The sequence below is a fragment of the Apostichopus japonicus genome, chromosome 4 (assembly GCF_037975245.1).
Source record: "Apostichopus japonicus isolate 1M-3 chromosome 4, ASM3797524v1, whole genome shotgun sequence".
NCBI classification, from domain to species: domain Eukaryota; kingdom Metazoa; phylum Echinodermata; class Holothuroidea; order Aspidochirotida; family Stichopodidae; genus Apostichopus; species Apostichopus japonicus.
Genome location: NC_092564.1, coordinates 7,566,808 through 7,583,492, shown reverse-complemented (window position 1 = coordinate 7,583,492; position 16,685 = coordinate 7,566,808). Strand labels below are relative to the sequence as shown.

Sequence of the window (16,685 nt, the reverse complement as noted above, 5' to 3'; positions counted from 1 at the left end):
ACAAGGACAATGATACTAGAAGCACAGATGGTTATCTCTCACGGAAACACTAATTATGACCTGGGTAGGTGGTGATAAATTGTATTGATAATGCAGCAAAGGGTTTGGTACAGTCTTGAGAAAGATATGCTGTCTATTTGCTCCAGTTCTTTTCTTCTGTCAAGTCAACTGGTGATGTTTCATCAGTGATGTAGTATTGTTTAAAGTTTGAAGATATTCTCTTCAAAGCTTTGACTACTGAAAAATTGATCTCTTCTTCTACCAATGCTTCTATAAGGTTTACAGCCTCGTTTAACCTCTTTCAAATTTGCAGGGATAGGCTTAAGTCGGGTACCAGGATACCTGGGTATCCGACGAACATTTGGATAACTGAATCGAAAAGGCACAAAACGGGTACCTGATTTCTGCTATGCGAGTGCTTTTATGATTTCAATATTTCCATAGGTCTGCATGTTTTGATTAATCAATACACACGAATGTGGAAGATTACTTTCATGAAATAACTTTCTTGTAGTGTTAAGTGGTTGTTTTAATTTCAAGCTTTAGCCATTCGTAATGATTCTTTTTCGTGTGTGGATAAAATCACTCACCACCGAAAACGAAAATATTGTACCGGTGAAAACTACTCAAAATTGAAACCTTCGATCCAACGCAACAGGGTACATAAAATACTATATTCCTGCTTCAAAATAATTTGCCGATTTCCAGCTAATTGAAAGTTGTAATGAAGGGCTTCGCAAACTGTGATTTTGTTTTTTTCCAAAACGATGGTTCGGCAAGATTTTCCCATTGACTTAGTATGGTGTTAGGTTACCATGTGGTGTAATATAGCAGCAATAATGAAAGTATTTCATGGATACAGCTAAAGGCATCACAATTTGTGCGAATAAACAGATGTTAGGCTAGATTTCCATGTTGACTCTTTGTGATTTTAGGCTACCAGGTGGTCAGGATTTGAAAACATATATTTCGGTATTTTTGTACATATGATACATTGTGTTTGGCTAGTTCCGCGATTTTTTCTTCAATATTCGGTCCGGAGTTTCGGGTACCTAGTACCCAACAGGGTAATGACAGCGGGTATCTGGTTCCGATTTTTTGCTACCCGACTCAGGCCTATTCAGGGATCAAACCCAATTTAGGTGAAAGCATTGCAGGCATTTTTCAAGTAGCCTATGTGTGTAGGCTCAGTGGTTTCACATTGTTAATATAATAGACTGAAAAACCTCTGAGGACAGTTTTGACTTCCCACTGTAATCCAGAATATGATAATTTTTTCTTTTATCGCAATTCCCATTTATATTTACTGTTTGCAGAAGGAGCTAAGCTTGATGAGATTAATGCAGCATGAACATGTTCTACCCTACTACTCTGCTTTTGTTGCTGACAGGGAATTGTGGGTAGTTTTACCCCTTATGGAACAAGGTAGGTTAAACTTTCCACACATTTTTGAGGTGATGGATAGTCGAAAAAAAGGTTTGAACATGACTTACTTTGAAAAGTTGCAAAATATAACACCATGTTGCAACTGAGTACCCTTAATCATATTAAAATTTCTCAATGGATAGTGGGACCATCTCCCAGTATATCCCTTTCCCAGTCCACAGCATCCTCCATGAGGGATGGGGGGGGGTGGGGAAGGTGTGGGAGGTTGACACAATGAGGAAGGTGAAAATTGGGGTCACCAAGCAAAACAAGTTTAAATACCACAGTTTGAATTTGAGCAAGCATGGTTTTTGGAACCAGAGTATAGCAAGTGTGCATTGTGGTTTTGAACACTTTATGTGGTAAATGTCTGATTACATTTCTGCATTAATTTTACTTGCATTAATTGATTCTTTTTGCCATCACTTGAGAAACAATTTCCATCGTATGACTCATATTGACCATTGGAGGTGTCCTACATTGTGTACAATGTGTCACTTGCAGTAAGTAGTTTTTGAAACCTGCCAAAAACAGTTTAAGACTTTTTCTCGTCAATTGAGAACAATTAGACGTCACATAGAAAGGATCATTCATTTGTTCTTGGGATATTCTTTACCAGATTTTCACATTTTGAACAACTCTGCTGGTCATAAGTGACCTTAAGCCACCACACCAAAGCCAAAAGTTTCCTTCACTGGTTATGGAGCATCTGTCTACAAACTTACAATTATGTGACCTCTCCCTGTTGCTCTAATTTGGATAATATGTTTTACAATCAGATGTCATATTAACATGCAAGCATATATGCACACACAGAAAGCTATACACAGACATTAGCATGAATGTATTAGGATGTTAGCCAAACCAAAAACAGCAACTCACCTTATCAATTAATTTGTCACTACTATGGCCTCACCCACCCCCTCCCTTCCCCTTCCCCTTTCCCCTCCCCTTCCCCCTTCCTCTTCCCCTCCTCTCACGATCTGTTTATTCAAGAAAGACTATTTCATAGTCCCAATTAAACATGGCCATGGTATAGATATTGCTGATAAAGGGCAAATGGAAACTATTGCAACTGCAGAATTCTTTGATAGCACCACAACTACAGTACAGGGCTTTTGTTTATGCCTGGTCTATTTCAGTTGCAATATATGACTTGCTCATTTCACAAAAGACTTTTTCAAAGTTTATAAAAAACCCAACATGACCATGATAAAGATCTTGCGAATATAAAGGGAATATGGAATCTATTGAAACTGAATGAGTTCTTTCATTGCACCACAACTACAGGGCCTTTGTTTATGCCTGGTCTATTTTAGTTGCAATATATCCCCTCCTCCCACCACTTGTATATTCATTAAAGACTAGTTCAGAGTTAAAAGAAAACAACATGTTCACGATAATCATATTTGCTGATAAAGGAAACAATGCAACTATTGTAGCAGAAGGAATTCTTTGATAGTACCACAGCTAAAGGTTTTGTTAATTTTTTTTGTTATACCCAGTCTGTTCCATTCTTAACATTCATAAGGCATAAAGACGTCAGAGCAGTTTTGGATCAATGCAGTCGTGCCTCCTTTGTCGAAATAATTTATTGTTTATACTTCTGAATAGTTTGGAGGTCTCTGCTCTTCTTTTTCTCTCAGTTCAGAGCTGCGGGGGTATATCATTCAAGGTGATAGTGTTTTCAACATATACTCATGTAACTTTTATTGCATTACCTTACATGGGACTTTAGAGTTTATACATTTATATTTATATAAGGTAAAAATGAAATGATGCAAATGATTGAATTTCAATAATAACATGAGGTCATTTTATGTTTAGAGTTGTCTTTTTTACTTTGATTAAAGCAATTAATAGTTCTATCTTTTAAGGTCAACAGAGGGAAAAAAGTGTGAAAATATTGTAAACATGATATCTCAAGGAAGGTAGCCTGTGCAGTTCTTATATTTGGCATGTGGATTTCCAATGGTTAGTTCAGTGAACCCTACTGTTTGTGGTGGTGTTCAAAGGTCATTTGGGGTCAGCAGAGGTTACACTCTGGGAATTTGAAACATGACATTATAAGTTAGGGAGTTTAATTAGATGTCATTTCGGCATATGACTTTCCTATAATGAGTACAAGAGCCCAGTAATTCTTCCTTATGGTCAAAGGTCATTTGAGGTCAGCAAGGGGATATTGTGAAAACCTTGAAAGCACGGTAGCTGGATAATATTGTTTTTCAAGAGAGACTTCTAATTTGCTTCAAGTCAGTGGTTGTTTAAAGCTAGCAGCATTCAATCACTAAAAACCTTTCTTCTTAGTTAGGGATGTGGTCAATAATAAGCTTTGGTTTCAGCATGACATTTTGTGCAAGATCATGGTGTACAGAAAAGCACGTAATTGGTCAGACCTTAATTGACGTTGCTGTTATGAAATTGAGAATGATTTGTATTTTTATGAACCTAATTAGTAATTCCTGAAAGTTTACACCATGTCAGGGTAATATTTCATTGAGGCTCTCACTATCTTAGTTACATCCATGCTCTCACCATACGTAATTGATACACCTCTGATATGCCGTTTTAAGATGTCATTTGCATCTAAGTTCTAGTCAGAAACTACTGCACAATGTCTTTAACAGCTCTGAATTCACCATACTGAAGGCCTCACGGATTTTTTACTTTGACACAGACCACTTGACCTTAACCCATTACAATTGCACATAGTAGTGCTTTCTATTTCACTCAAGTACATTTAGTGACAGAAATTGTCCAAAAATTTACCCAAACATGATGCTGATATGATTCAGATTACCAGGAGTACAGGCTCTTGTCAGAAAAACTTTCAAAAGATCTTTTGCCAGAAATACCACAGTGATACTGAGCTGCTTGAGAGCATGTTCTGCATATATATTTTAACTGTGGTGACATGTAATGCAGCACGTTCACACTTCATGCTTGGTGTGTGCATTCTCCTTAGTGAGTATGGCAACCCTTCTGGAATTGGTGGAAATCATAAAGTCATGGAATGTCAACTGCAGAGAGCACAATGTATATATTTTGCAAACATGATAGTTTTAGAACCACATCAAAAGTGCTTTGTAGTAAGTTCCTATTGGTAAGTGTACAACTTCTCATATTCAAACTGGTGGAAGTGTTCTCCAGGTCTATGGAAAGCAATGTCTCATTCTCAATACCTTTCAAACATGCTATAACATTTTAGCATTATGTTTGAGATTAAGAATTCATAACCTACCCTGTTGTGAAGTTCAAAGGTCATTTGAGTCGACAGAGGTCAAAGTCTCAAAAAAGTAAATGTAATAACTCAAACAGTTTAGCTTCCAAAGATGCTATTAGGTCTCCATTAGTGCAAGACCCTTGCTGATAACAGGATTTCACTTAATGGTCAACCCTTAAAGGAATTGTCTGGTGGAAGATTTTGATTCAATGTCCTCATAGTTCTTTTTTTCTCTTTCCAACCATGTGAAAATTGTCCCCATTCGACATTTCTTCTTGTAGAAATTCACCAGTTTCTCACCAAAAGCACCGTTTTTTCGAACGCATTAATTTGGTGATTGACCTAGTACACGCACAGGTGATTGCCTATTATATATTACGTACACATCGTGAACATATATACAGACTACCATGCCCAGTTTGTATACGTACATAGCGTTGCACATAATACACTCTCACACTCAAACCACAGTTCATAAACTGTTCTTCGAAATCGCTGAAATAACATTCACGGATCAACTTTACAGTAAAAGGAAACTTGAAAAGTATTTGTAACACCGAATGATGAAACTTGGCGGAATCGATGTCAGAGCAGAATGTAGTACTGAGAAGCTTAGGCTTCGCAGAACTGTTTGATTGTAAACGTTAGAGTAGCCTACATGCAAACATTCTTCGCGTTAGAGCTGGATAGCGTATAAACAACGAAGAGTCTGCTGTTCAAAGTTATCTTATGTAACACAAAAATCAAGAAATCCCTGATGCACTACATATATGACGGCTTAACAATTTTTTTAAAACAAATAATTTCTAAGAAATTTCACCGAAAATTAAGGAAGAAATTAATCTGTATACAAACGCAGTTTTTGTTGTGATTACTGTAGGTACTGTACGGAGTGTGGGTTATGTCGCAATCTGCATTTGCGAAGGTGACCTCACGTTCTCTACTGTTCAAAGTCTATTTGAAATATCCATCCTACACAATCAGAAAATTGTTTCTCTGTTAAACGCAACATTAGCGTTCTCATATTTGAAAACATGTTTGAAAAATTATTTATCGTTTTTTTAAGGTATCTTCTAAGGGCTACCATCCAATGCTATTAAAAGTCTTTTTTTCCTTGGCACAGTGTTATTGTTGAATGTCCTCAAACAAATGGAAGCACTAAGTCTGTTGGCTTTATGGTTATATTAGGCAGACAATAGAATCATGGTTTAATGTAATGCCATCAGATGATCAGAGACACATAACTTGGGGATGAGGAGTTGGGGGGGGGGGCATGCTTTGGTTAAGAAGGGGTTTCTTTGCCATTACAATAGAAAAAGAACTTCCAGGGACTTTCAGACCCAAATGTGGACACCACACCTTTTGGATTTAACATGAAATGCTTCCATCATGTTTTGATACTTTATTCGTGAACATTTGCACAGATTTGTGTAAGGCTAGGTTGTAGTTATATCTATTGCACTTGATCTGAGTTTGCATGAAGAACCCTACTGCTGTTTCTATTAAGACCAGACATTTTTAATAGGACATATTCTCCAGTAGCATAACTACTGGTCTCTCAAGGTTGCAATTATTAGTCAGGTTGTTCTAAAATGAACGTACAAAACTTAAACATGTTGTGCAAATATGTTTACTGGTCACAAGGTTCCTCAGAGATTGACCCATTTAGATTTTGTATTAAACTACAGTATGCTAAGCTTATCTCTGAACCAAACAGGACTTTGTAATGGTCACATCCTACAGTTCATGTAGGATCATTGTGAATGAAATGCATCCCGCACCCCATAAATATAATATGACTTGCAATAATTTTGGATAGCGTACCTTTGCAGGCTTTGCAGTATATAAACTGTATGTTTGTTGGAATCTTCTGTTGTCATTGACTCTACCATTCATTCTATTATGATCGTTGAAAATATAAACCAGTTTTCTCATCTTTGTAATGGAGGGACAATTATCGGCTGAACCACATTTACAAAAGAATTCAAGGTTAAACAGGTAAAATAAGGAGTCAAGCACACGACAAACCAGACAAACCAATCGGGAGACTGAAAATTTGATTGTTGTTACTGAATATGGTTTATGTGTGATCTACCGCGAACTACACAACAATTTATAGCTGTAATTACTTGTTTGCCGTTAGAAGGGCTAATAAACAAGTAGAAAAGTATATTATTATAGATTTGTTGGTGTTTTTTTCCCCCCTCACTGCAGATCTGCATTTTGGTTAATTGTTATGTTTATGGGAGGTTCATGCATGTTGACAGTAAATATTAACCCTTTAAAAGTAAAAATAGGAAAAAGAACATGTAACTTGTGATTGTGACATAAATCCAACCAATTCATGATGCAGTAAAGGCAGAATAAAAATAAAATGTGCAGTGTAAACACTGCAGTGTAAACACTGTGTCAAACTACTGCGTGCATGCATTTACCTACGTTACACCAAAGATATCACACAGATACTGCATGTAAGCACAAAGTTAACATGCTGTACTGTTCCCAAGCCACAACAAACCTAAACATATTCTGTAAGAATGAGTTGGTATGTTAAACTCCCATACACATGGACCAACACATTACTGCAAAGAAACTGCAGATACCACATAGTTACCATGCCATTGACTTACACACTAAATCACAAAAGTAATGTAGTCTCTAAGTCTAGATAGAAGTTTTCACTAGCTAAACGCTACCCATCACCGGATAGCTGACAAGTTGGCCTTTCATGGCACCATTAAATTTCCGTACCTTGACTGCGCAGATTTTTTGCTATCTGAGCCGGAAGTTTTTGTCACTTGTAAACAAACCTCTTCACTGAGTAGTAAACAATTTTCCTACGCTGCTCCTGGGAGGCCTAAAGGGGTCTAAAATTGCCTCAATTGACCCAATTTTCTCACCACATGTACTTCTTTTCATGCTCTTCAACATGCAAGCCTCAAAAAACTAGATCATGATTGATAACAGGTCAAAAAAGATGTTCTCCTGCTGCTTCTTGGCACTTTTCCTGAAGGAGAACAATCGAGCGGATGGATATAGACTCTAATAGGAGTATGCCACCTTAATGTGCCCTAGCAGTGATCTACCTAGAAGCATAATTCTGTAAAGAATGAGCTGGTATGTCAGGCTACCATAAATTTATACAATTTGCATATTACTATTAAGATACTGCACATACCACATAGTTACCATGCTCTAATGCGCTCTAGCAATGATCTACCTAGAAGCATAATTCTGTAAAGAATGAGCTGGTATGTCAGGCTACCATAAACTTATACAATTTGCATATTACTATTAAGATACTGCACATACCACATAGTTACCATGCTCTAATGCGCTCTAGCAATGATCTACCTAGAAGCATAATTCTGTAAAGAATGAGCTGGTATGTCAGGCTACCATAAATTTATACAATTTGCATATTACTATTAAGATACTGCACATACCACATAGTTACCATGCTCTAATGCGCTCTAGCAATGATCTACCTAGAAGCATAATTCTGTAAAGAATGAGCTGGTGTGTCAGGCTACCATGAACTTATGCTTACACATTACTACAAGGATACTGTACATACCACATAGTTACCATAATATGCTGAACAATACTTGTTACCTAAGCATATAATTAAACTGTGTGCAGTTGTAAGACTATGGGTCTTGATGCTGTGGAAAACTAGGTCAAAACAGTTGATTTAAGTCTGATCAGATTAATTTATAAGGCTGTCTGGGGGTCAGCTTTAAGGAATGCATTGATCCCACCAACGTTTGCTTGGCAATTCTGCCAAATTGTCACAAAATGAGGGATAAATCACATCTGTTTACAACAATTAGTACTACTATTCATTACTGAGATAACAAATAGAGTATATATCCTTTGCCCCAGATGGCTTTAGTTAGAGTTGACCTTAATAATTGTTATGGCCATGAACTTGGTGTACAGGTATCACTAGTTTAAATTAGAAATAAACCCTGTGGTTTTTCAGTGACCTCATAGTAGAGACTAATTACACCCTTTGTGAAATAATAAAGTCAAAACTACCTACCCCGAATTTCCAGGAATTGTTCTCATTATTTTTTTCACATCTACTGTGTTAACGGCCGTTATGTGAATTTCAAATAAGGATGGCGCTTCAAAAATTAGTTAAACAATTCCCCTCTCTGCATATGAATTGTACATTTACTCTCGGAGATTGTTCGGAAGTTGGTGCAAATGCCGGAGTGCCAAGCATTTGGTTGTGTAAACAGGCAAGGGGAGGAAGGAGCAGGGAAGGGAAAACTATATTATGTTATTCCTGATGGGAAAAGGTTTCCAGAGAAAAGAGAACGTACAAAATGCACAATGCACCAGGCTTGCCCCTCTGTCGCATAACTGTTTCTTGTGTTAGCAGTACTAGCATCAGATAGTAACTGCCAGTGTTGGCCACAGGTGCGATCTGTTTAGCAATCTCTAGGTCTTGTTGTCTCAGTTCCTACACTGTGTATTAAGGCTCGAATTGATAACAGTCAAGTCCAATTTTTTTTCCAAAATTCCCGAATCTGGAAAGTGTTTCGGAAGAAAGATTTGGCTAGATATTGCCTTAGTTATCCTGAATGGCTCGTAGGAAATGTTAGGCTGAGAAGTTGGCAATGTGTTGAAGTACGGTTTTCTCTAAGCAGAAAAGGCTAGGTTTATTTCTCCTTTAAAAGGAGCCTTTTGAGTTGATTTCAGAAGTCATTTGGTGATATTTAATCAATATTCAGTTTGCTAAAACGTTTGAAAAGTGTCTTTCGTTTAATCAATTTTCAACCTCATTTTGAGTAAAATCTGAGAAGTAATGCACAGTCATTTGTATTTTAAGACTTCATGGCAATATGTAACCACTATATACAGTTCTGGATCACTATAATATCATTAACCATAAATACAATTGTTTCAGAATTTGGTGTATTTTGGTGTATTCAACATTGTTATTGAGCATTTCATACATCAATACTCTAATTTTGAGACATATTTGGAGTCTGTGACATTGCACTGACCCATAGGTTTATTGATTAAAATTTGCTTTGTTGATGCCTGTTTGTTTGTTATTTCTTTTCTGTTTGATGACAATCACTCTTTTGTTTTACAGGATCAGCCAGAGATCTTCTTGACAAGCATTTCCCAGACGGCCTCGGTGAAACGGCAATAGCATTGATTCTTCATGATATCCTGCTGGCGCTTGACTATATCCACCAGATGGGTTACATCCACAGGTAGGAGACAATTTGAGCCTTGGATGTTTCTGGTGAAAATGTCACATTTCTTCGTAATTTAGGTTTCAGTGATCATGATCATGATGGCATGCAAAGGTTGATGAGAGGATGGTACCTTGGTTGGTGGGGGTAAGTTATAATATGATGGCATGCAAATGTTTGGGAGAGGATGGTACCTTGGTTGGAGGGAGTGAGTTATAATATGATGGCATGCAAAGGTTGATGAGAGGATGGTACCTTGGTTGGAGGGAGTGAGTTATAATATGATGACATGCAAATGTTTGGGAGAGGATGGTACCTTGGTTGGAGGGAGTGAGTTATAATATGATGACATGCAAATGAGGAGGGTACCTTGGTTGGAGGGAGTGAGTTATAATATGATGGCATGCAAAGGTTGATTAGAGGATGTTACCTTGGTTGGAGGGAGTGAGTTATAATATGATGACATGCAAAAGTTGATGAGAGGAGGTTACCTTGGTTGGAGGGAGTGAGTTATAATATGATGACATGCAAAGGTTGATTAGAGGATGTTACCTTGGTTGGAGGGAGTGAGTTATAATATGATGGCATGCAAAGGTTGATGAGAGGATGTTACCTTGGTTGGAGGGAGTGAGTTATAATATGACATGCAAATGTTGATGAGAGGAGGGTTCCTTGGTCGGAGGGAGTGAGTTATAATATGATGACATGCAAAGGTTGATTAGAGGATGTTACCTTGGTTGGAGGGAGTGAGTTATAATATGACATGCAAATGTTGATGAGAGGAGGGTTCCTTGGTTGGAGGGAGTGAGTTACAATATGATGACATGCAAAGGTTGATGAGAGGATGTTACCTTGGTTGGAGGGAGTGAGTTATAATATGATGACATGCAAATGTTGATGAGTGGAGGGTACCTTGGTTGGAGGGAGTGAGTTATAATATGATGACATGCAAAGGTTGATTAGAGGATGTTACCTTGGTTGGAGGGAGTGAGTTATAATATGATGACATGCAAAGGTTGATTAGAGGATGCTACCTTGGTTGGATGGAGTGAGTTATAATATGATGACATGCAAAGGTTGATGAGAGGATGTTACCTTGGTTGGAGGGAGTGAGTTATAATATGACATGCAAATGTTGATGAGAGGAGGGTTCCTTGGTTGGAGGGAGTGAGTTACAATATGATGACATGCAAAGGTTGATGAGAGGATGTTACCTTGGTTGGAGGGAGTGAGTTATAATATGATGGCATGCAAAGGTTGATTAGAGGATGTTACCTTGGTTGGAGGGAGTGAGTTATAATATGATGACATGTAAACGTTGATTAGAGGATGTTACCTTGGTTGGAGGTAGTGAGTTATAATATGATGACATGCAAATGTTGATGAGAGGATGGTACCTTGGTTGGAGGGAGTGAGTTATAATATGATGGCATGCAAAGGTTGATGAGAGGATGGTACCTTGGTTGGAGGGAGTGAGTTATAATATGATGACATGCAAATGTTGATGAGAGGATGGTACCTTGGTCGGAGGGAGTGAGTTATAATATGATGGCATGCAAAGGTTGATGAGAGGATGGTACCTTGGTTGGAGGGAGTGAGTTATAATATGATGACATGCAAATGTTGATGAGAGGAGGGTACCTTGGTTGGAGGGAGCTAGTTATAATATGATTGCATGCAAATGTTGATGAGAGGAGGGTACCTTGGTTGGAGGGAGTGAGTTATAATATGATGGCATGCAAAGGTTGATGAGAGGATGTTACCTTGGTTGGAGGGAGTGAGTTATAATATGATGACATGCAAAGGTTGATGAGAGGATGTTACCTTGGTTGGAGGGAGTGAGTTATAATATGATGACATGCAAAGGTTGGTTAGAGGATGTTACCTTGGTTGGAGGGAGTGAATTATAATATGATGGCATGCAAAGGTTGATTAGAGGATGCTACCTTGGTTGGAGGGAGTGAGTTATAATATGATGACATGCAAAGGTTGATGAGAGGATGTTACCTTGGTTGGAGGGAGTGAGTTATAATATGATGGCATGCAAAGGTTGATTAGAGGATGTTACCTTGGTTGGAGGGAGTGAGTTATAATATGATGACATGCAAATGTTGATGAGAGGAGGGTACCTTGGTTTGAGGGAGTGAGTTATAATATGATGACATGCAAAGGTTGATGAGAGGAGGGTACCTTGGTTGGAGGGAGTGAGTTATAATATGATGACATGCAAAGGTTGATGAGAGGATGTTACCTTGGTTGGAGGGAGTGAGTTATAATATGATGACATGCAAATGTTGATGAGAGGATGTTACCTTGGTTGGAGGGAGTGAGTTATAATATGATGGCATGCAAAGGTTGATTAGAGGATGCTACCTTGGTTGGAGGGAGTGAGTTATAATATGATGACATGCGAAGGTTGATGAGAGGATGTTACCTTTGTTGGAGGGAGTGAGTTATAATATGATGACATGCAAATGTTGATGAGAGGAGGGAACCTTGGTTGGAGGGAGTGAGTTATAATATGATGACATGCAAATGTTGATGAGAGGAGGGAACCTTGGTTGGAGGGAGTGAGTTATAATATGATGACATGCGATGGTTGATGAGAGGATGTTACCTTTGTTGGAGGGAGTGAATTATAATATGAAGACATGCAAAGGTTGATTAGAGGATGTTACCTTGGTTGGAGGGAGTGAGTTATAATATGATGACATGCAAATGTTGATGAGAGGATGGTACCATGTTTGGAGGGAGTGAGTTATAATATGATGACATGCAAATGTTTTGGAGAGGATGGTACCTTTGTTGGTGGGGGTGAGTTACAATATGATGACATGCAAATGTTTGGGAGAGGATGGTACCTTGGTTGGAGGGAGTGAGTTATAATATGATGACATGCAAATGAGGAGGGTACCTTGTTTGGAGGGAGTGAGTTATAATATGATGGCATGCAAAGGTTGATTAGAGGATGTTACCTTGGTTGGAGGGAGTGAGTTACAATATGATGACATGCACATGAGGAGGGTTCCTTGGTTGGAGGGAGTGAGTTATAATATGATGACATGCAAATGTTGATGAGAGGATGGTACCTTGGTTGGAGGGAGTGAGTTATAATATGATGGCATGCAAAGGTTGATGAGAGGATGGTACCTTGGTTGGAGGGAGTGAGTTATAATATGATGACATGCAAATGTTGATGAGAGGAGGGTACCTTGATTGGAGGGAGCGAGTTATAATATGATGGCATGCAAAGGTTAATGAGAGGATGGTACCTTGGTTGGAGGGAGTGAGTTATAATATGATGACATGCAAATGTTTGGGAGAGAATGGTACCTTTGTTGGTGGGGGTGAGTTACAATATGATGACATGCAAATGTTTGGGAGAGGATGGTACCTTGGTTGGAGGGAGTGAGTTATAATATGATGACATGCAAATGAGGAGGGTACCTTGGTTGGAGGGAGTGAGTTATAATATGATGGCATGCAAAGGTTGATTAGAGGATGTTACCTTGGTTGGAGGGAGTGACTTTTAATATGACATGCAAAGGTTGATGAGAGAGGGTACCTTGGTTGGAGGGAGTGAGTAATAATATGATGACATGCAAATGTTGATGAGTGGAGGGTACCTTGGTTGGAGGGAGTGAGTTATAATATGATGGCATGCAAAGGTTGATGAGAGGATGTTACCTTGGTTTGAGGGAGTGAGTTATAATATGATGACATGCAAAGGTTGATGAGAGGATGGTACCTTGGTTTATAATATGATGGCATGCAAATGTTTGGGAGAGGATGGTACCTTGGTTGGTGTTGGTGAGTTATAATTTGATTGTATGAAAAGGTTTGGGAGAGGATGGTAATGCTGTTCTTGTACCTTGGTTGGTGGGGATGAGTTATAATATGTGTGGGTATGTTTGATGCCTTGCTTGTGAAACAGAACAGATTTGGACAATCCTCATACTCAATAATTGAATATTGAATATTAAGTCATAACACCTTCTTACTTTTGGGGATATCAACCGCCAATTTCATGTCGTCAGGAGTCAAAATGTCAAAACTCCCTTTTAATCTTGATACATTGTATATCTAAAGAAGTGGATCATCAGCAGCTCTTTCTCTTTCTCTTGTGGCTAGTGGCTGCTCCATGTTCACTATAGGAAGAAACAGGCAAAAACAGTTATAAACTTATACAATAATAAGGTTCTTAAGGTAGCAGGATTTTAAAGTAATTTATCAATCTTTCACAAGGAGCCAGTGCAACTTCTTACAAATGATGGAGTCATCATCCCTTCTTCCACGGCTATAAATAACTCTGGCAGCACTATTTTGTAGTTTATTGATGAGACTAGCATTAATACTGTTGTACAGAGAGATGCACAGTATTCAATTCTCTTAGCAAGGAGTGAAATTATGAGAGTTTTCACAAGATCACAAGGTAGAAAAGACTAAACCTTTGAAATAACATATCATACTGAAACAAGTGGAAATGGTGGTGTTAAAGTCTGTTGATTTAAAGAGAGGTTTTGGTCAATAGGAACAACCAGGTTTGTAGAGCTCTATAATACTAAAGGAATGCAGTGGCCGTCTGGCATGGATGGCCACGGGTCCCCACTCGACTCAGAATCGACTTATTACCAAGTACAGGAAAATAATTTTGGTTTATTATATTAGGGCTTAGATATGCAGAGATGGGCTTTTCATCTAGTAATGTGGAGTATTTTCACTTTCTTTGTGAAAAATTGTTTTCTCCCCAGATCAGATTATTCCTTTAAACTACAGTTTTGCAATTTTTTTCCCCCTTGACTATTTCATTTTGATATTTAAATTTTTGTCCAAAGTTGAGAACGAATGTATTATTGCATTGGCAATTTTAGGTAAATACTGTGTTGTAGTGTACAGTACGTGCGCTCTTTAATAATAATGATAATAATAATTAGTCTTATATAAGCCAGAATCCAACCTAAAGGTTGCTGAAATGCAGCCATCTTGTAAACTGAACCATATTCAATTCATTTAAGTATATTCAGTGTTATTCAAGAGACTATTGTGAGTACTCACAAAGCATTCCATTTGGGTTCTTTGGTCTTCATTGATGTTAATCCAAGCATGATGTTGTTAGTTACTGTTTGGGTGGAGTCACCCTTTGATTGTATCTGTGTACTGAGACAGTTTATAGAGGATCAGTTTATGAAGATAAAATAATAAGTTAATATAACACAATTACAATATAAAACACGAAACCTCTCCTGGCAAAACTGCAACCAGTATCTAGTGCAGTCAAAACTAAAATAAGTTAAAACATAGAAAATGGAAACATACGTGGGAGTGTTAGCTCAGTGGGTGTTAGCTCAGGGAGTGTTAGCTCAGTGGTTAACGTCGGTGCCTTCCAATCATAAGGTCCCCGGTTCGAGTCACTCCAAGATTAATGTATGTCGTCCAGTTACAGAGTTGTTGACAATTGACAATTCATAATCATCCAGGACGTTAAATATGAATGTAAGAGACTGACTTCATTCAGCTTGCGGCTTTGATAACCCAATGAGGCTTCTTCGCGAGTTCCTTTTTGCAGGAGGATCTAAACTACACAACTACACATACACATCTCAAGTACAGCACTCCCATATGAAAGCAAACAAAGTAATTACAATACATACTAAATACCTCCGACCTCACAGAGGTGTGCCACATAGTACAGAATGCAAACATATGACTACATGTTTCACTCACAGAACCCCATTTCATTAACTACGGTTTAAATATTATAACTGTTGAAATTGTATATCACTTTAAGATGAATTCACTGAATAAACAAATACCTGCACAATCTCATCCGCCCTTATCAGCCAACAAGAGCCCTACGGTCTGCTGGTCAGAGTCGTCTGGAGGTGCCGATCACCAAGACAAACAGCTATCGGAACAGAGCATTATGCATGGCTGGGCCACGCCTCTGGAATGGGCTGCCAGCTGAACTCAGGACTGTTTCTAGTCTAACAACATTCAAGTCGAAGCTGAAAACCTACCTATTTAGACAGCATTACTGCAATATATAAACTGTGTATTCAACTCTATTCATGTGCAGTACTCCAACACAGTCAAACGTACATGCTTTTTATTCTTCATACTCATCTATATTGTATTTTATTCTGCAGTTTTACTACATATTATGTGTCATATATTTATTTTTACTGTTACATAGCGTTTTAGAGCACTTTTGTGGATTTAACGCTTTATTAAATAAATTATTATTATTATTATTAACGTAAACTGTACTGACTCAGCAACACAGTATACTTATACGCGCCCTTCACAGGCCCCCTTTCAAATGTAGCCAAGTGCGTAGAGCTGCATGAGGACACATAAACTATAATCCTAGTACTACTACCGCCCACATTACTAGGTTGTAAACCCCAAGGTCATCCCTAGTCCTCCACATTTCCGTAATTATCTTACTTGCAGAGCTACAATACTGCTCCTCAACACAATACACGCCAAACAGTGGCGTAGGAAGGTACTTTTGAGTGGGGGGGCTGAAGACGGATGGCCGGCCTGGGGGAGGGGTATAAGGGGAGGGGGTGTCCCCCTCCCCTTTGGATTTTTTTTGCATTTCCAGGTGGCCTCAGATGCAATTTGGTGCAATATAGCACACTTCAACCCACCCACTCCATTTTGTATATAATTTTGCATTTTCACCTGACCTTAGATGCAATTTGGTGCTCTAAATTAGATTTTTTTCTCATTTGGAAAGGAAAAAGGGGTTTTCTGACTTGCGAAGCGGGGGGCGGAATGATACTTCCGCCCCTCCACATTTTTCACTGGGGGGGCTG

At 38.4% G+C, this 16,685-nt stretch overlaps 1 protein-coding gene across 2 annotated transcripts in view; it reads left to right on the top strand.

Annotated features, from left to right (window-relative positions):
- LOC139966321 (STE20-related kinase adapter protein alpha-like) overlaps window positions 1–16,685 on the top strand; it is a 31,229-nt gene that overhangs the window by 7,640 nt on the left and 6,904 nt on the right. For both annotated transcript variants that reach the window (XM_071969199.1, XM_071969200.1), the window contains exons 6-7: window positions 1,317–1,425; window positions 9,759–9,882. In XM_071969199.1, the coding sequence (XP_071825300.1) occupies window positions 1,317–1,425; window positions 9,759–9,882 (233 nt within the window). The remainder of the gene's footprint in view (window positions 1–1,316; window positions 1,426–9,758; window positions 9,883–16,685) is intronic.